The sequence below is a fragment of the Macrobrachium nipponense genome, chromosome 7 (assembly GCF_015104395.2).
Source record: "Macrobrachium nipponense isolate FS-2020 chromosome 7, ASM1510439v2, whole genome shotgun sequence".
Lineage (NCBI taxonomy): Eukaryota > Metazoa > Arthropoda > Malacostraca > Decapoda > Palaemonidae > Macrobrachium > Macrobrachium nipponense.
In genome coordinates this window covers 44621755-44643425 of record NC_061109.1, presented here as the reverse complement: position 1 = coordinate 44643425, position 21671 = coordinate 44621755, and the positions used below count along the sequence as shown (strand labels likewise).

General features: G+C 44.8%; 1 protein-coding gene across 1 annotated transcript in view; it reads right to left on the bottom strand.

Annotated features, from left to right (window-relative positions):
- Positions 1–21671, bottom strand: part of LOC135217198 (exportin-4-like) — a 114327-nt gene that overhangs the window by 31334 nt on the left and 61322 nt on the right. The window contains exon 20 of the mRNA XM_064252926.1: positions 11564–11779. Within this exon, the coding sequence (XP_064108996.1) occupies positions 11564–11779 (216 nt within the window). The remainder of the gene's footprint in view (positions 1–11563; positions 11780–21671) is intronic.

Genomic DNA, 21671 nt, shown 5'->3' with positions numbered 1-21671 from the left:
GGGGAAGAGGAGGCAACCTTCTTCTTCTTCGGCTGTGGGGCCTTAGAAGTTGAAGGGGAAGTGGCGGCAGACGACGATGGCGAAGAAGACGATGAAGACGAAGACGACACCTTCCTCCTCTTTTTTTTTTTTTTTTTTTTTTTCTTCTTCTTCGTCAGCTTCCTCAGCACCACCGTCAGGTCTTCCATCCAGGACGGAGCTGGGGCAGTTGCCGAAGCAACAGGGCCTGACTACACCTGTCTGGAAGGACCTGGGGTGGGAGCAGCAACACCACAGGCAGGAACGACGGCGGTAGGAACTGGTACCAGGGCTGGAACGGCAGCATACTCAGGAACAGGAGGCGGGGCAGGAACGGCAGCATCCTCTGCACAGGAGGCAGGTCCAGAGGAGAGCTCTTGGGACACCGGAAGTCCGGGGCTGTAGCAGGAGCAGCAAACCCAGGTGGCGGTGTCACAGCGGGCATCGAAACCTCCGGCAGCAGTGCCTGCACAGCGGCTGTCGGGGTCACCGTGGCTACATGCTGAGTGTACACCAGGTGTGGTGGAGCAGCGTAGCCCGGTGTGGACACCGTCGTGGTATAGTCGTGGTGGTCGGCCAGTGTGTTACCGGCATGGCCCCTCTCGCCAGGTGACTCAGCAGCCCCTGGACCGTCGGTGTCCCTCACAGCCCCAGCGAGTACCAGGTCTGTCCAAGATCGTCCCCCGTGGCCAGCAAGTCTGAGAAAGGAAAAGTCGGGTGAGTTAGTGGGGGGTCTCCCATCGCCCGGGTGGGGACAGTTCCCACCCTGAGCGAACGGAGGACTCCGAGTACATCTGGATGTCGGGTATCTTGCACCCTGCTCCACGCTTGACTGATCGAGAGAGGAGGAGTGAGAAACCTCCCCCGAAGGGGAAGGAGCCATACGAGGGAGCTGAGAGGGAGGGAGAAAAGAGGAAGACGTGTCCGTGACCATGGGCGTAGCCGGAGAACCCTCCTCCGACCCTTTGGCCAGCTTGCGCGGCTTCTTCCTCCCCCCATAGCGCTCCCACCACTCCTCCGCTTCTTCCTCCCCCCATAGCGCTCCCACCACTCCTCCGACCGAAAAATAAAAGTATCACATGTCTCGGTGCGAGAGCATTCTCGCCCTCTACACCGAGTACACAAATCATGAGGATCAACCTTTACAGATGATCGGAAGGCCCCACACTTACGGCCCTCAACACCAGGGCACAATCTGCGGCTGATAGGGGGGCGAGGGGGTCTCTCCGGCCCTCGTGGTTCCATGTACATAGCAATAAAGCACTGTATGAATAAAAACACGCACACGTACTTACTTATATCCTTTGCAATAGCACACAGTAAAGGGAAAAGCAAAGAAGTCTTAACGCAGTGAAGCAAACCAAGCATACGACAGAAGTGGGCAGAGAGACGAGCAGCACATCCATCCACTAGTGCGGCCGAAAGCAAAGTGACTCCTCTCCTCGTAGTCGAGCTGACCGCCAACTGCCGGACAAATAGTTAACTACCGAACCCCCTTGTTCGAAGCTTACGACCGGTTCAGCTGCAGCTAAGTACCTTCCTATTGTTAAAGGACAGGGGGTTTGTATACTATCGGAACAAATATTAATTTTCTTGCTTAGGATGCTGTACAGTGGGCCCCCCCGTATTCGCGTTCTCCAGATTCGCGGATTTCTCTCGGGAACGTTTCCCTGCATTATTCGCGGAAAATTCGCGCATTCGCGGTATTTTTCTATGATAAATATCCACAAATTCCTGGGTTTTTTTATGAATTTCATCATAAAATGCACTTTTAGTGATAAAACTATTAAAAAAAACCATGTAGGAAAATTTTTAGTGGGTTTTTCTTGAGATTTAACAAACAAAATAGGCTGTTTTTAGCATATTTAAAGGGGTTCCAAACATTCGCGGGTTCTAACTATTCACGGGGGGGTCTGGTACGCATCCCCCGCGAATACGGGGGGACCACTGTATACTTACAGGTTTTGCGTGTCCCCAAATACATTTCTGGGTTTGACCTGTGTTCGCCGGTGAAAAGTCCCCGTAGCTCACTTTTCTAAGTATAAATAGATTCTAAATATACCAGAGAAAAAAGCTAGCATGGTATGCTGATGTTACTACCCTCGTGCAAGCACCCAAAGGGTGTCGTGTATAGAGTATAAGGCGAGTGGAAGCCACTATTCACAGGTCTTCTGCCAATTATAGGATTCCTTTCCAAAATCCCTCTCTTGGAGAGAGCCGTTGCAATGGCCACTCCTCCCTCCTCGCTCCCGCTACTACTACTACTACCACCCGACTCGCGCTCCATCTATCATTCCTATATTAGACATTGCTCTGAGTGCACGCGTTCTTTTCGTTGTCCCAGCAATTCTCTAATTTTGCGATGGCGTCTGCAGAACTTCTTCCTCCTTCGAAGTTTGAGTATTCCCATTTATGTTTTCGTAACTTACGACGGTTGCGGGACTTCCCAATTGGCCTTCGGCCCCTTAGAAATGTATTGAGGGGTCGTCGGTTTGTCCGCCATTTCAAGAGCATCATCAGAACGCGTGGAGCTCTAGCGCAATTTCTTCAAAGATTTAATAGATAAAAAATTATTCATTACAATCATCAAACGTATCTTATATTACGTGTTTAATTATTATTCAACCAGATTTGATTCATAGAGAGGCCTAACACGCTCTTGTCGTAATCTGGAGTCAAGGTCTGAGGGGTTAAAGAAAGGTTGATTAGTTCATAATTAGATCTCCCCCTGGCCCCCCCAGCTTCTCAAGAGCGTGTTCGTGCTTATCTCGGGGTAAAATTAATATATTATGCATGTTGATCAGTAGGCTACTAGTAGTCTATCGCATAATTATGGGACAGGAGAGAGAAAGCTTTTTTCTCCCTCCCTGATTTGACTTTCCATGATTACTGTTAATACAAACCGAATAGATATAAATATACAAGTAGATTTAATATCACTGAAGAGGTAGGAAGAGTTGCTTCCCCTCCCCCCCCCTAGCTTAACCGAACAGGCCCAGGTCAGACTTGTAAGGTAGGCTAGGTGTCCCAAACCCTGTACCCTTTATGCCTTTCCCCCTGTTGGCGCTACTGTGCTAGAGGCGAGGATATCAAGGATAGTAAACCTTTCTATCCTTTCACATTGTTGGACCTATCCTCCCTGCCGATCTGAATCGAAAAAATTCGAATTTAGTAGGTTTGCTAGAGGGCTAATGTTCACATTATGATGTCTTAAGAGGAGATTTGGCCTAACTGTCCGGTTCCATAGTGATCTCGGAGGGTTAGGCTAGATCCATACTGGGTAGTCTCCTTAACCTTAGTTACAACACTTCCTTGATACCGCATTATTAAATTATTATGGTATTGTATATTATATTGTTTATTGTATATTATATTGTTTATGCACATTTATGATTTTCATATCACATGAGGTTGGAGGAGTTGCTTCCTTCCCGAGCTTAACCGACCAGGCCTAGATTAGGCTCTGGAAGGTAGGCTAGGTGCCACTACCCCTATACCCTTACCTGACCCCCCGTCCGCACTACGGTGCTAATGGGGAGGATATCAAGGATAGAGAGTATCTCTCATGTCATATCGTTGGACCTATCCTCCCTACCTAACCAGATCGAAATTTTCGAGTATGGAAGGTTTGGTTGAGTGCCCACCGTCCACGCCAGGATGTCCTTGGAGGTTTATCTGGCCTACCTGACCGGATCCATAGTGATCTCGGAGAGTTATGCTAGACCTATGCTGGATATTTTTTCTTACACCTTATGTTCCTCTTGCAACTCTTCCATGATACCTCATTAAGGTATTGCATATTATATTGTTTATTGTATATTATATTGTGTATGCACATTTATGATTTTTTGAGTACGCCATACAATTATCAGTGATGTATTTCATATTACGTGCTTAATTTTAACCGACCAAGTTAGGATTGGTTCGGAGGAAGGCCTAACGCGCTCACGATGTCCTCTGGGGTTTTAAAGAAAGATTGATTAGTTTTTATTCTGGCCTCTGGCCCACCACCCCCAGCTTCTCAAGAGCGTGTTCGTGCCTATCTCTGCGTAATTTTAGCATAGTGTACATGTAAAATTGTTAGGCTACTAGTAGCCTATCGCATTTATCACGGGAGAGGAGATAGTCCCCTCTCTCTCTCTATCCCGGTGTGAGATATGAATGAGTTATTGTTTAATACGAACCAAATAAAGGTTAAATTATGTATGTTGATTTCATATCACTGAGAGTTTGGTAGAGTTGCTTCCTTCCCTGGCTTAAATGACCAAGCCTAGGTCAGGCTTGGAAGGTAGGCTAAGTGTCCCTACCGCTGTACCCTTTATACCTCTCCCCCTGTTGGCGCTACGGTGCTCGAGGGGAGGATGTCAAGGATAGAGAGCCTCTCTCTTATCACATTGTTGGACCTATCCTCCCTGCCGATCTAGATCAAAAAATTCTAATTTAGTAGGTTTGGTTGAGGGCCACTGTCCACATCATGATGTCTTGGAGGAGATTTGGCCTACCTGTCCGGTTCTGTAATGATCTCGGAAGGTTAAGCTAGATCCATACTGGGTATTATCCTTTTGCCTTATATTCCTTTGCAACTCTTCCATGATGCCTCATTATCAATTATATATATTATTCTTATATATTGTCTATTGTACTGCGGTACATTAAGTGGTCTGGTTTGTGTATCGTCTTGGCCTAGCCTCCTTTAGTACAACCTTTAGTAGTAGGCCACGTCCCAGTTCAGAGCGATCACCGATCGGTCGCTGTACCAATCACGACGGGCCATAGGCCCAGTCGGCCTACTATCCCTGCAGTAGTAGGCTTCACAGCTTTCAATAGGTGACCAACTCTGATCGGGTTGGTGGCCAGACGATCACGACCGACCACCCCACATACCCCCCCCCCCCCCCCCCCCCCCACTTCCTAGCTTGGCTTTGCCGTGCGCTATAACTCGCTGTGCTAGTAGTCTTATCGATGAACGACCGCTTGAGTTTTCACTTAAAGGGGGAAGAGAGTAGTGGGAGTGGTGGGTTTACTGGTATTATACGTAATCCCTTATGTCTCCGAGTGGATAGCTCCGCCGGCCTTATAGCGGTCTGGTACCACACCAGCCGGCGGACATCGCTCCGGATGGTGCATTTACACAGCTCCGCCGCTCGGTGGTCTCTCTCCCCCGTTGTCCGCCCCGCCTACGGGTTCGGGCTAGGAGCTACGCTCCCCCCAATAGAGGCAGGCAGGTTCACATAGAGGAATTATCTTCCCCTGATCCACCACTTCAGCCCGTTCCGCCGGCATTACTTATGACAATGAGATATGAGACTTTGAGTATTGGATTCGACCATGAGACCCTCGCTAACCTTCTAATGTCGAAGGTTAGGGAAGCGGTTAATGAGAGGTTTGAGTTGTTACGACTCGCCTCGGGCTCTGACACCTTAGGCCAGGCAATAACATCTCTGGCCGAGAGGATCAGGCCCCTGGACGATATGCTGACCGGATTTCTCCACTCTGGATCCCGGGCGCTGGGCTTGTCAGTGCCGGATGCGTCAAAACTACCGCCATTTGACAAGAACAACCCGTGGCGGTTAGCTTTACATGGCCCATTCTCGGATGGGAAGTTATCAATTGAAGGGTGCGGAACCCATCCGTTGGAGGACTTTGACCTCTTCCCGGAGGGTCTCCAAATTTCTTTTTCCTGGATTTGTCAGACTAGCAGAACATGCGTTAGTCAGAATAGACAAGGTCCCGAAGGAGACAGGGATGTTCCCTAGGGACCAAGCCCAAGCTATTTGGGTTCGCACCCTCTCCGGCTGGGATCGCGTCAACACTGAGTTGACGCCATACAAGGGTACCTACACCATGTTTGTGACACCAGCCAACGTTCTGTCGCCCTGTACAGAGAAGGTAGCGGAACTAACCCTACAAGCGGCAGCAGAGGACAAACCCCTACCAGCACTTCAGGAGACAGAGGCTACCTCTCTTCTCTTCCCCGCAGGTAGGGAGTTTTGGAACAATGCTCTGGCCACGTTTACAACAGATAAACTTGACATGGATTGCACTTTTCGAGAAGCTGCCTAAAAATTCCGGTCCATTTAATCAAGGCGGAATTTGAAGCAAGATCAAGTCTAGGAAGATCTATCAGCTCCGTCACTACGGCGGAGTTGGTAGCCTCCACTTACCTTGACGAACAGGTGTTCCGGGTCCTGACGAAAGGTCTACTACAGACTTTCCAGTCAGACCTCTACGACTTTGCGATGGCAAGACGAGCTTGTAAGAAATATGTCCTGGCGGGTGCCTCGATAAGGCATGAACCTAATAGGCTGATAAAATCCTCAATATGGGGAGAAAACCTGTTCCGGAAGACGAGGTTAACAACGTCTCTTGAGAAGGAACCACAGCCAACCAGAGCCTCCGGGTCCGTTGGGGACTCCCCTTCAAACGGAAATTTGAGACCCCCCGGACAACAAACCAGACCCAAGAAGAGGCCAATCAGATTCAATCCTTACCAGGCCTCCCATCCTCTAACGGTCGTACAAGCGGTCTCGGTTTTACAAGTCAGTAAGCCTTCGACATCTAAGGCTCATCCGCAGCAACAGTTTGTTTACGACAAACTCCGCCAACCCACAGCCTTCAACCTCCACAGCTATAATGACCTCCCCACCCTTTAACCCCACCTATGAAGCAATGGATCTATTTCGCAGCCACAACAGGCATGCGAGAAGTAGCAGGCCAGAGGTGGCTCCCGGCTACGAGGCGGACCAAGGGGTAGAGGCTTCCAAGGAGGTAGAGGTAATAGACCTGCAACCAGTCAGTGAGAGCCCGCAGGTAGGAGGGAGATTATCTCTTCCGGGACCATTGGACCTTCAGTCCAAGGGCCCACAGTATAGTCTCAAAAGGTCTGAGGTGGAAATGGGAGAAAGGGCCCATCCACCAATCAAATTTTATCAGATACCAATGGCGGACCTTACAGACTATACCAGAGATCTCCTGCAGAAGGCGGCCATAAAAATGAAACGACTAAAGTTTCAAGGACGTCTGCTCATTGTCCCAAAGAAGAACTCTAACAAAAGAAGAGTGATTCTGGACTTGTCCTGTCTCAACTCATACATTCATTGCAACAAGTTCCGCATGTTGACAGTCTTGCAGGTGCGGACCTTACTTCCACGTGGGGCCATCAGCACCTCTATAGATCTTACAGACGCTTGTTATCATGTTCCAATAGCAAGGAACTTCTTTCCATACCTAGGCTTCAGGCTAGGAAACAAGGCTTACTCATTCAGAGTCATGCCTTTCGGGCTCAACATCGCGCCCAGGATATTCACAAAACTAGGAGAAACGATAGTTCAAGAACTAAGAACTCAAGAGGTTATGTTAGTAGCCTACCTAGATGACTGGCTCATTTTGGCAGCCAGCGTCGAAGAGTGCTGCAAATCAACAGCCAGAGTGATAAAATTCTTGAAATTTCTGGGCTTCCAGATAAACAGGGAAAAATCTCGGCTTGTTCCGGCTTCCCGTTTCCAAAGGCTGGAGATCCAATGGGACCTAATGAAACACAAGCTATCTCTTCCACCCAAGAAGGCCAAGGAGATAGCAGCGGCTACGAAACAGTTCCTCCAGAACAAGAAGGCATCTCTGCATACCCAAGAGAGAATCCTAGGTTCATTGCAGTTCGTGTCAGTAACAGACGTCCTATTAAAAGCCAGATTGAAGGACATCAATCAAGTCTGGAGAGAGATAGCCACCTATTCTAACAAGCGGCTTCGTCCATGGCCGAAACGTCGGAACCTGGAAAACGACTGGCTCCGGCCAGGAACAATCAGGGGAGAGTAGTCTCGGCCAGCCTAGTGGTGGTACACTGCATAAACAGAGGAGGCTCCAGGTCAAGCAAACTAAATCACGTATTGATTGCGATATTCTCATTGGCGACGAAAAATCATTGGCACCTGTCAGCAACTCACCTGGCAGGAGTAAAGAATGTTATCGCAGACACACTTTCCAGGACAACTCTGCTGGGATCGGAGTGGTCGCTGGACAGAAAGTCATTCCGGTGGATTTGCAATCAAAGCCCGGACCTTCAAGTACAGTGGCCCCTACATATTCGCGTTCTCTGGATTCGCGGACTCACACATCCACGGATTTCTCTTGGGAACGTTTCCCTGCATTATTCGCGGAAAATTCGCACATTCGCGGTATTTTTCTATGGGAAATATCCAAAATATCCACAAATTCCTGGCTTTTTTTTATCAATTTCATCATAATATGCACTTTTTGTGATAAAACTATTAAAAAAACCAAGTATGAACATTTTTAGTGGTTTTTCTTGAGTTTTAACTAACAAAATAGGCCGTTTTTACCGTATTTATAGGGGTTCCAAACATTCGCGGGTTCTAACTATTCACGGGGTGTGTGTGTGTGTGTGTGTGTGTGTGTGTGTGTGTGTGTGTGTGTGTGTGTCTGGTACGCATCCCCCCAGAATACAGGGGGACCACTGCAGACCTATTCGCCATAGAATCCGACCGCAAACTACCATGTTACGTGGCAACCAACCTGGACCCCCTAACTTACGCCACAGATGCAATGTCCATGAAATTGGAACAATTGGCAGAAGATTTACCTATTTCCACCGGTGAACCTTCTGATGAAGGTCCTGCACAAGCTAAGATCTTTCACAGGACAAGTAGCACTAGTGGCACCCAACTGGCCAAAGAGCAACTGGTTTCCGCTCCTTCTAGAATTGAAGCTCCGACCCAGACGGATCCCTCGTCCAGAGCTGACACAGACAGTACAAACTCAGAGTGTCAGCTTCCTCGAGAATTCTGAATGCCCTAACTTTATGGACTTCATGAAGTTTGCAGCTCAAAAGGATGCTAGTATTAATCCACTAAATATCTTATTCATAGAATCAGATAAAAGAGAGTCAACGCTCAGACAATATGATTCAGCAGTAAAGTAATTGGCCAAATTTCTAAAAGACTCAGCTGCTCATGAAATGACTACGAATCTGGCAATCTCGTTCTTTAGAACTCTATTTGAGAAAGGCCTGGCTGCTAGTACCATTACAACAATCAAGTCAGCCTTAAGGAAGATTTTCCAGATTGCCTTTAATATTAACTTGTCAGATTCATACTTCACCTCAATTCCAATAGACCGCCCTCATACTGGCGGTCTCTTGGTTTTCGAATGACGTACTTAAGTTAGCCTCGGACACTAATAATGAGTCATGCTCTTATATACCCTGCTTAGGAAAACTTTATTCCTGTTGGCCATGGCCTCAGGTGCCAGAATATCTGAGCTTTCGGCTCTCTCTAGGAATCCAGACCATATAGAATTCCTCCGTCGGGGGAAGTATTACTATCCCCAGACCAGAGGTTCTTAGCTAAGAATGAGTACCCACAAACTCCATGGAAAATCATACCCTTAGCACAGGACACATCATTGTGCCCTGTCGCTACCCTTAAATCCTTCTGAGCCAGAACTTCCGGAAAATCTTCAGGCCCCCTTTGCATTAGAGAGAAAGTTGGTACGATTTCTCTTAGAGGTATTAGACAACAAATACTCTACTTTATTAAACAGGCCAACCCGGATTCAGTTCCACACGTCCATGACATCCGAGCAGTGGCTACCTCTATTAATTCCTTTCACAATATGAATTTCGAAGACCTGAAGAAATATACGGGTTGGAAATCTTCAGCAGTTTTAAGCGCCACTATCTCAAGAATCTAGAGGCCCTTAAATTCCCAGCAGTTGCTGCAGGGAGCATAGTCTTCCCTGATTGATGAACCTGGTCAAATCCTTTCCTTAGACTGTCACCTTTTTCCTTAAATACTCTCTCCTTCCTGCCTGCCTCACTCGTATTCCCCACTAAACCTCTTTCCTCTGGGTTGAGAGGGTTTGGTCGTCATCTGGCCACTGGATCATGTATACATAATGTTGAGGCCATAATTGTTTTATGGACCTATCTGTACATACCCTAGTTTTTTGCTCTGGATACCATTCTTCAGTGTATTATATTGTCATATTGTTACTAGTTCTAAGTCATAGTTTAAGTCCTAGTGTAATTAGCAAATAAGTAAATTTATTTCTTAAATGAACCTTAGGTTTCATTAACTACTTCTTTTATACTCTGGTTTGGTATCTGGTAAGCTTGGATGGGTATTCTCTGATACTTTTTCACCGGCGGACACAGGTCGAACCCAGAAAAGGGATTTTGATGAAGGAAAAATCTATTTCTAGGGGAAGACCTGTGTCGCCCGGTGAACCCATCCCTTCTAATTAAATTTCCCACCCTTAACCAATCCAAGCTAGGGTGTCTAATCCAGGAATGCTAGATGGCGCGCGAGTCGGGTAGTAGTAGTAGTAGTAGCGGGAGCAAGGAGGGAGGAGTGGCCGTTGCAACGGTTCTCTCCAAGAGAGGAAGTTTGGAAAGGAATCCCCTAATTGGCAGAAGACCTGTGAATAGTGGCTTCCACTCGCCTTATACTCTATACTCGACACCCTTTGGGTGCTCGCGCGAGGGTAGTAGCCTCAGCATACCATGCTAGCTTTTTTCTCTGGTATATTTAGAATCTATTTATACTTAGAAAAGTGAGCTACAGGGACTTTTCACCGGGCGACACAGGTCTTCCCCCAGAAATAGATTTTTCCTTCGTCAAAATCCCTTTTTTGCTGACTTTTCGCAACTGTGTAATTCTCATATTTTCATCTAATCAAGTATTTTTCCACCTGATAGATTTAACAGATTTTATTTGATAGTACTTTTCTTTTGCTAGTAATTACTATTGGCAATAATTTCCTTAGTGGCAATAATTTCCTATCTATTTTAATTAAGCAGGACTTTTGAGTTTTATAACTCCCAGACAAGACCGACAAAAACAAATTGTTTCATTCTACCCCCTTCCAGAAGTCCTTAGTATTTCTGTTCCATTACAAGACTGAAGAAATTTGGCATTTAAGATATCTTCACAATCAAGATGAGTCTTTATCTTGTGTTCTCTTGGCCTTTTTTTATACACTTTAGTTCTATATGTGGTTGATTAGTTACATATTCAAAGCCTCTCACTTTTTTTTTTAACAACTATTCAGTTTGGATGGCTGCTGAACTGAAGAATGGAGTGAGAAACTGGTAAGAAAGTTACAGTAAATTAAGTTAGTTAAAGCAACCACGTAAGGCTTAATGGAGTGAGAAACGCTAAGAAAGCTCTATTTAACTTTGTTTAGCGCAACTACAAATGGCCAAGTTAAGACCTAGATAGTTTCTCAAAAGATCCACACCCAAAAGAAGGGCCATGAGTCATAAAGATTATATAATAACAATATTTTGAAACAAGAATAACAAATTTCCTAAGATAGGAGAGCATTTTCTATGTAATTATAAATAAATTTCATAAGTAAGCATTAAGAGGCTAAAAGCACACTACTCATATCATGTGGTCACGTTATAATATTCAAAGTATGAAAAAGACACAAGGCTGCATAAAAGATTCTTTTAGGATAAACATTCATTTTTCCTACTTCTAATCCTCATAATGGCCTTTGCAGGGTACCTGGAGAAACCTCTTACCTTCATAAGATCTTCAGGTAACTGGCACACTTTACTTGGGTATATCTCAGCAATAAATGTGACCATTTTGAAGTACTGAGAGCATAATGTTGGCAATCTTAAGAGTTCATGTGACATGAGGGGCATAATGATGTTCAAACCAAACAAACACACATCAGCTGCAGCTACAACTTCATGATCTTCACCATGTCCAGTGGGAGCCAAGTCTATAAAATCCTGGAAGATATATATATTTAATAATCATGAAATCACTGCAATGTGAAGAATATTTTCTTGTTACTCAACATAAGCATTAATCCTGTACAATAACTACCTGACTCATGAAATAGTTACATTCTGAACGGCTGTTCATATTTTGAATTGTTCTAAGTTGGTTTTTAATATGTAGTGCATAATTTTTGTTGTTTTCATTCCTGAGTTAACTCAGGAGTCATAGATTACATTATTTTCACTGTACCTTTAAATCATGCAGTATTATAAAGAACCACTTTGAAAGTAAGAAAGGTAAAAGGAAAATAAAAATAAAATTTTTATGATAAAAATGAATTTTTAACCAATGTGTACTTTTCATAACTAACAAACTAGCAAAGAGCACAATTAGTTTCGTGATCTAATATCCATATGAGGGCCCCGATCATGTAATTATGTACTTGGTAAGTATATAAAATTCAATTTTATCATAAATATGTCATTTTTATATAAGTAATTTGCCAAGCAACTACGTACATAGCTGATTCCACATTGACAGGAGGTGGGAAAAGCATGGATACATTCTACTCCAAAGTATAATGTAAGTAATTAATTTGCAATAGAAGGATTGCCAGCATTAAATAAATGCTTGTTTGTTTCCTTACCTGTTGAGAGAGCTGCTGCAGGTGGTTGATGCCTCTGGTCGGCACTTCTCTCAATTTACAGTGGGCGTGGTAATGGAGCCAATGGTTGCCCCTATATTAAAGGTAATTTTGCAGCAGAGGAAGTACACCGTGTGCAACCAAAGTTTACAAGTTTGCCTTTTCCCTAGGCATAGACCAGAAAAGCAAACAAACACTAGCACTTACACCATTGAATATAAAACACCACTGCCCAAACCACTAAAATAACAATTTGTCGGAAATTGTATTTTTCCTAACTATACAAACCCGAGGTCCTTTAACAATAAGAAGGTACTTAGCGGCAGCTGAACCGGTCGTAAGCTTCGAACAAGGGGGTTCAGTAGTTAACTACTTGTCCGGCAGTTGGTGGTCAGCTCGACTGCGAGGAGAGGAGTCACTTTGCTTTAGGCCCAGGAAACGCAGTGAAGGGTGGCATGAGGTGGGACTATATGTAAAAGACCTCAGGTTTGTATAGTTAGGAAAAATACAATTTCCGACAAATTGTTATTTGTTCCGATACATATACAACCCCTCGGTCCTTTAACAATATAGGAAGACACTTCTTGGTGGGTGGAATCTGAGTCTTATGAACAGACTGGTGTTCGTCCTACCTTGGATTCCTTCCCTGGTCGTAAGAGCAGAGGGAGGGATCCTAGCCTCTGTCCAGCTGATCGGGGTGTGCACCGCAGGATCAGTGATCAGACTTCTGGACCAAATTATAAGAGGGAGGCAAGCGTACCTCTAATAAATAGCAAAAAGCAAGAAGTAGTTCCTACTTCAAGAGCCAAAATGAAGTCATGGGTTTGTCTCTTGTTGGCTTCCACTCGGATAGAATGGAGCTCGGTTGTGTAGCTTACCTGCATCGGCCTCCTGTTCAGCGTAGTGACGACCGTGGCCCTCTGCCCACAGGTAGAAGAGAGGAAAGAAGGAGGAAGAGAAGCAAGTCACACTCTCTTTCACTCGTCCATTCATGCATTCACACAAGGATGCGATGCTGTTCTGTCCGCTCGGTTGCTGGGTAGACTACACAACTTGTTGAGCAGCCACCACGGGTCCCAAGGAAAAAAGTGTCCAAGGACCTGTGGGTGATATCCCAAAGGTAGAATGAAGTGAAGGTGGTCTGGTTGGCCCAAACCCCTGCCTTCAGAACCTGTGCCAGGGAGAAGTTCCTGCGGAACCCTTGGTTGGACCAATATCTCTGACTTCGTGGGCTCTCGGACAAAGGGTACGGGTGTTCTCACTACCATCTGTGTCGTATGCCCTCCTGATCACCTCACGCAGCCAGAAAGAAAGTGTTCTTGGAAACATCTTTCTTGGTAACCCCAGTGCTAACGAAGAGGCGTCAACACTCAGGCCTGAGGTGCCGAGTTCTCTTCAGATAGCGCCGTAGCGCCCTCATAGGACAAAGCAGCATCTCATCCGCATCATTATCGGTGAAATCCTTCAGGGAGGGGATCGTGAAGGACTCGAACCGGTCGTCAGGGACCGAAGGATTCCGAGTCTTCGCTACAAAGTTCGGGACGAAATCGAGCGTAACGGATCCCCATCCCCCGGAATGCTTGACATCGAAGGAAAGACCATGAAGTTCCCCTACTCTCTTCGACGATGTCAGGGCCAGCAGGAAGAAGGTCTTGAGGGTCAGATCCCTGTCTGACGACTCTCGGAGTGGCTCGAAGAGTCTGCGAGTCAAACTCCTAAGGACGAGAGTCACATCCCACCCCGGGGGCCCGAGTTCTCTGGGTGGACAAGACCTCTCGAAGCTCTTCATCAGGAGGGAGATCTTGAAAGAAGAGATATCCACACCTTGCAGTTTAAGGACTAGGGCCAGGGCGGCTCTGTATCCTCTAACTGCAAAGACGGAGAGGAGCTTCTCTCGGCGAAGGAAGACGAGGAAATCCGCTACCTGCTGAAGACGGACTAACCACAGAAGACGGACCACTTCCCCCTGGTAGATAGCTGCAGAGGACTGTCTGAGGTATCCAGCCATCTCTGTTGCTGCGCTGCGAGAAAAGCCTCACTCGAAAGGTAAGCTTCCACATTTTACTACATACGTACAGTATTTCTTGTATATCGTGTACACTAATACACTTTATTTACAGGTAATTAGCATTACGTTATTAAGTTGGGTATTGAATGGTCCAAATTGTTGTAGTATTTCATTGTTTATAGGTCAATTTAGCTTTATTATGAAATTTACTGGGGTGTTTTTGGAGGGCCTGGAACGGATTAGCCATTTTACATGTAAAATGTGGTCCAAGATACGAAAACCTCAATTACGAAGGGCGCCTCGGAACGGATTAATTTCGTATCTCGAGGTACCACTGTATAAATGTGAAAAACTTAAGTATCAGTATCATTATGGGGTAGGGCACCTAATAAAAAATCAATTGAAGCCCTACGTATTAACATGGTGCGTGTACGTACCTGGAATATATATGCTGTGCACATTTATCTGAATTTTATTTCTCAATCATTAATTATATATCTCAATCTGGTAACAACTATTCTTAAACAGTTACCTATTATCTCAATCATTTCATGTACATGCTAACCTTTTATCTTATCACAAATTTTTTTTGGTACCATTTAACCACATATGCATTTTTGAATGTAATTCTTAAGTCATGCAATTATCAGCAGAACGGCAAAAATTTCTGTTGTGTATGTATCCCCATGACTAACAGTATATTAACATTAGTATGATATCATATGTATTTATCTTATACATGGATCGTATCTTCCATGCATTATTCTTTACTTATGAGTATTTCTATATATCGTATGTATGTATTTTTTTTACATATAATCAGTTGGAATTTATTCCTTAACCACTTAATTGTAGCTATATAAAGTAAGCTTTAATGTTCAGTGTTTGGTCTGTAGCTGACCAAGCATTAATGTAATAAATTACATTATAAATAATATATTTATATATATATGAAAATACCCCCATGACCCAAAGGGTCACTGGCGAGATAGGAGCGTGATATGTATTCACAACAGGACGTAAGCTAGACACTGCGTGCTATGCTTGCAGTGGCCTGGTTTGCATTTGCCTGTGTAATCATTATCAGGTCACAGCGCCTTCCTATGAGAAGCTGGTGACCTATCACCTGCAGAGGTAACACGTGACTTCCTAGTCACATGTTCGTTTGTCTGTATGTTATGTATGCTGAGATAGCTTTGTTCTGTTATCTTTGTGAAAGACTTTGTAACTTTAGATCTCTACTTCTCTCCATCAGAGCAGTTCTCTGAAACTAACTCTTCCTCTACTCCAGAGATGTAGTTCTTAATAAATTGTTAAAGTTTGTTAACTCGGTTTGAGTCATCGCCTCTAAACTTAAGGAAGATACAAACGGGAACTTAGAAATCTCTCTACATCGAAGTCATTGACGAAATGGGAAGTAGAAACACCATACTTGCGTATGACAGTCGCAAGCTATAACATTCAACGGGTCGCCTTCCTATACTTAGGCAAGACCCGTATACACGTCAATCCCCGGGGGAAGCATACTGGCAGGTGTCTCCGTGCTCCCCGAAAGGTTATTGAACTGACGAATCAAATCAATCACCTCCGCATACAAAGCCAGAAACTCTTGGTTTTCTCTTTCCTCTGGTTCTAACGTACTGTGTTCAGCCCCAGGAGACGTTAATTCAATCCTATCCTCTGACAAACGTCCAGGTGCGTCATGGCCGTCCGACCATACGGCCGCGGCATCTTTGATCTTTAATGGCCACTGATGGCTCGATCTCGAATAGTCAGTAGGATTGAGAGCGTATCTATTTGCAATCCTATATACAAATATGAGGGAAATTTTATCATATTGCATTACTCTGACATCTATAGTCCATAGTCCATGGAAAAAGTTTGTAAAAGCATCGGCGTATGTATCAAGTTCACCAACGGCATTGTAGTCTCTCTGGACTTTTTGTAGTCTCCACTGGCAACTCCGCGTCGGCTGCTAGCCCAGCGACCGTCGACACTATCGCTCGTTCGGACTCTTGTAAACGGCTTCGTCCGCTTGCTTTGAGCTTACCGGCCACTGACTTCTTGACTTTCTTGCTGATTGGGATGTGACAGTCCTGGCTCGAAGATGAAGAGAAATTTACTCTTCTCCTCTTGTCCCGAGGATCAGTCACAAAATCCCGTATCCTCCAACGTTTGACTGGTACACGCAGTGACATCGAACTTAGCGATGACACCAGCTAGAGGACGAAGACGAAGACGACGACGAATCACGCCTTTTCTTTTTGTCTTTCTTAGCAATTTTCACCTCTAGATCTTGTAATTTCTTCATTACTGTGTGTACCAATGAGTCAGAAAGTGTATTTGGTTCCGGAGGCTGCAAAGTAGATCGAGAAGCAGTAGACTGTGACGTCATCGCGGCATCATGGATCTACGGCCATTACAGCTCTACGGCCGTTATAGCTCTACAGCCGACATGGTTATCACAGCTTAGTCTACCACTGGACTGCTGACAACCTAAACGGCAACCGTCTAAAGTTGACTGAGCTAAAGAACTGCTTAAGCTTTCTTATTCCAAACATAAATGGAGCACACAGCGGCACAGCCGCTTATCTTACGAGAAAATTCATATTTCTCCATAAGTGTGTGCTCCCGAAATGAAAGTGTAATATAATGGTGCCACCGAAGATGACAAGAGGTTGGCAGCAGTTGGCTGTGACATCATGACTACTGCCATTTTGCAAGTGGTTTTGGCTATGACATCATCACACTTGATGGAAGCATGAGGCTGTTGATGGTACTCTTGCAGCCAAGATCAAGAGACCCAACCTGCTGTGGCATTTCTACTTTACGAGGATATGACAGTTCTGGCTCGAAGATGAAGAAGAAATTATTCTTCTCCTCTTGGCACGAGGATCAGTCACGAAGTCCCTGATTCTAGACTTCTCCAACTCTTCACAGCCAAACTAGACTAAACTTCCATCATTCACTTGTTCGGCAATTACAACTACTTCTTGTGCTTTCATATAATAGGGATGTAACAATCCTGGCTCGAAGATGGAGAAGAAACTAACTGACAACCTAAACGGCAACCGTCTAAAGTTGACTGAGCTAAAGAACTGCTTAAGCTTTCTTATTCCAAACATAAATGGAGCACACAGCGGCACAGCCGCTTATCTTACGAGAAAATTCATATTTCTCCATAAGTGTGTGCTCCCGAAATGAAAGTGTAATATAATGGTACCACCGAAGATGACAAGAGGTTGGCAGCAGTGGGCTGTGACATCATGACAACTGCCATTTTGCAAGTGGTTTTGGCTATGACATCATCACACTTGTGCTTTCATATAATAGGAATGTAACAATCCTGGCTCGAAGATGGAGAAGAAACTTCTCCTCTTGGCCGAGGATCAGCTACGAAGTCCCTATTCCACCAGGATTGGCAGGAGAACGCACTGGCGTCAAAGCCAGTCACCTAAGCTTGTTGACGCCTATGTGGAAGGATACAGAGGAAAGACTTGTGTCTTTTCCATTACAGAGGAAAGACTTGTCTTTTCCATTATGTGACTGTTATATCTCCTAATGCTTGTAATTTCTCTCAAAAACAATGTGCATTAAAAATCCCCATATATAAAAAAAAAAAAAAAAAAAAAAACATAGTTGTAAATTACTCTTGAGCATCTCGAATACAAAGCCAGCACCCTATCAGAAGTACAAGGGTGTTGATGTTATTCTTGTAGGCATAGCAACCTGACATAAAGGCTACCTTGTTGCACTATCTGCTTCTTTCCAGATGGCGACATATCTGACTGCCATTCAGTGCATTTCAGGATAAAAGGGACATCCATCACGTGGGACCCTGGATGGCAGCACGACGTTATACATCAAACCAACTGTCCTTCTTGGGTTAGTTCTCCTGATAAGCCTAACGCCGACCGCACACCTGCATCATCTCTACCCACGTATCTGGAACGAAGACAAGATGGCGATGCTCACCTCTCCCCGCAGGAAAAGGAGCACAAATAGTCATAATTACTTCCCAAAGCACATCCTGATACATACAAGCTTTGGATTTATAGGCAATACATATGAATATGAGATATTCCAAAGTACAGGTAACGAATTAACTGTTCCTTAAGAGTTTCTGCACCTACGACTTACAACACGATGAGTACCTCGACGTCGAAATCGTTGAAGAAAATATCAGGGTGTTTATCTGCTTCTTGTGATATCCAGGAAGTCTTGAAACATAAGAAGGCTTCATGTTCACATGCCCGGGAATTCCAAACAACAAATTCAAAACAACAGGAGGCAAACTAAACCGGCTTTAAAAGGACGGAGGCAAAACACGTCCTCTCTTAACGGCGGTAAGAAAATAACTAACGGGGTCACGAGTTAAAGTGGGGTATGTGGGTGGCTCCACATGTCTCGCGACCAAGCACAGATGCCAATAGTCCCTTGCGTACACAATTATTTTAAACTTTACTGGTTTCCAGCTGGCACTGAGTATTTGTCCTAATGTTAAGACCGAAGGTTTGTTTCGTATATGAACAAAAAAAAATTCAGCACTGGTGGGTGCTCCAGGTACACAGTAACCACAGGCTTCCCAAACACAAACCTTGATTCAAGGCAAGCAGATAGTTGAGGAACAGTATGTTCCCTAAGCATCACCCCTAAAACCATGCCAGCCATGGATAAAGGTTCTAGAGTATTACAATATTCAAACACTTTCTATATCCTTGAGGTAGTGCAAAACAAAGATTGACTTGCATCTCCAGACATCAGCTTTCGCCTTCAGTAAACCAAAGGAGGAGTCCTCTCCTATCTAAGAGTGGGCTTTTAAAATAAAGTACCTCTGAAAAACTGATAAAGCATTTTTGGAAAAGGGACAAACTGGGCTTCTTACAGAGCACTCACTGGACATAAGAGCCTTTCTTCTTCCTCTGGCCCTAAAATCTCCATATTTTTAATAACAAAAGGAACGAGGCAAGGGAAGGGAAGGACTCGTTCTTCACCAGAAAATTAAGCAACCGAGAACAAACTGCATCTCCTTGTGTGAATACTACCCTCTTGTCCACAGCATGTAACTCGCCAATATGTTTGGCTGTACATACAGGGCTACCAAGAAGTTTTCTTGGTGAAATTTCTAAGGGAGGCATTTTGGAGAGATTCAAACTGAGAACTAAGAGAAACATTTCAGTACAATGACCAAGTTCCAAGCAACATTGGAAGAACTTTCTTGCTTTGATGTGTCAAAGGATTTGATGTGGTTGCCGACGTCTTGATTCGTGGACAAATCCATTCCTCTATGTTTGAAGATTTGAGCTAAGAATCGATTTGTACCCTTTAATGGTAGAGGTCGACAATTTCTCAACAGGCTTTAGGAATAGTAAAGTGTCTGCTATTTGACTTATAGAAGTCTCAGAAGAAGAAATGTTATAGCAGCTGCACTATCTCCTGAAGAATGTCCATTTACACTGGTAGAGCTTTGTAGAAGACAATTGCCTGCATCTTGCAATTGCTTCTGCCGCCTGTCATGAAAAGCCTTCTCCTACTAAGATGAGGCGTTTAACAGTCTGAAGCCTGTCAGGGAAAGAGCTGACAACCCTTGATGGAATCTGTGGAAGTGGGGTAGTCTGAGCAGAGACCGTTTTTGTGGGAGTAACCTTGGATGATCCACTAATAGGCAAACTAGATCTAGAAACCATTCCTTGTTTGGCCCAAAGGGGGTGATCAGAGTCATGAAGGTGTCCTGATGTGCTTACAACTTGATGACCTCCCTGACCAACATGAAGGGAGGAAAGTCATAAACATCTAGACCTGTCCAATCCTGAAGCATGGCATCTATTGACCATGGTCGGGGATCTGGAACAGAGAAGCAAAAGAGAGGAACTCTGTAGTTCCTAGGCGTGGCGAAAAGATCTGTGATCGGTTTCTCCCATAACCTCCATAGATTGTTGTAAACTAACAGGTCCAGGGTCCATTCAGTTGGAAGGCCCTGCTTTGTGCGGCTCAGTTGGTCTGCAATAACATTCATCCTCCACTGAATGAACCTGGTGGAAAGTGAAATTTGATTCTCTGCGCCCACAGAAAGACTCCTTGTTGTCTCGTACAGAGAGGAGTGCATGCTCCCCCATCTGCGAAGGTAAGAGAGGGCCATCGTGTTGTCTGAGTGAACATTTTTCCCATGACTAGGTTTGAGAAAGTCTGAAGACCCAGAAGAGCTGCTCTCAATTCCTTCATGTTGACATGAGCCTTTTTGTTCTGTTGTTCAAATACCGGAGACTTCCCCACCATCCAGAAGAGCACACTCCAGACTAGGTCAGAGGCATCTAAATAAAAGTGAAGGTATGGGTTCACACGAAGAGGCAACTTCCCCTCCAGAAGTCTTTCTTCATAAGACCCCCAACAAAGATCCTCTTCAATCTCCAATGTAATCATGAAGATGAAGGAATTCTGCACCAATTTGCCCTCAGGAAAAACTGCAGGGGTATCATATGCAGTCTGCCTAGTGTCACACATTGATCTACTGATGCAGGGGTTCCCAGGAGACTCATCCATTGAACTGCCGAACATGACGGGAAAGCAATGAACTGATGGACAGTCTGCAGGCAATCGATTCTTTTGGGTGACAGAAAAGCTGAAAAAGTCTGTGAATCCAGAATCATCTCTAGGAAAGAGAGAGAGAAATCATCCCTAAGAGGGAGAGAGCTGAGCAATTTAAAGATGTTGATCTGAATTGAAACACTGGGATGCAGTACAGTTTGCTTTATGGAGTTATGGAGTTCCATTTGACAACATCTGTGTCCCCTAGAGAGAGAGAGAGAGAGAGAGAGAGAGAGAGAGAGAGAGAGAGAGAGAGAGAGAGAGAGAGAGAGAGAGAGAGAGTAATTGATGGTTGGATGGCTAACGACTGAATTGGCTGTTGGTGGGTTCTGGGTTGTTTGCTAGTGCTGTTAGTTGTTGGAGTTCTGTGTTTAGAGTGAGTCTTTTCAGTCAGTTTTTAGTCAGTCTTTGGTCAGAACTGGTGAAATAGGTAGTGTCGGCAGCGGTCTGTTAAGTATTGAAGGAATTGAAAGTCAGTTGAGGTGTGTTATTGATTTGTTGTTTGTTTGGTTAAGTTTGATGTTGTTTGCTTTGAGTTGTTGTGCCTGTGCTATTGGATTTGTTGTGCTTTTGAGTTCCTGAGGGTTGTATGTGATTGTTATAGTTGAGGGTTGGGTTGTTGTTGTTGTTGGGGGCTGTTGTAGTTTCTTGGTGTGAATGTGAG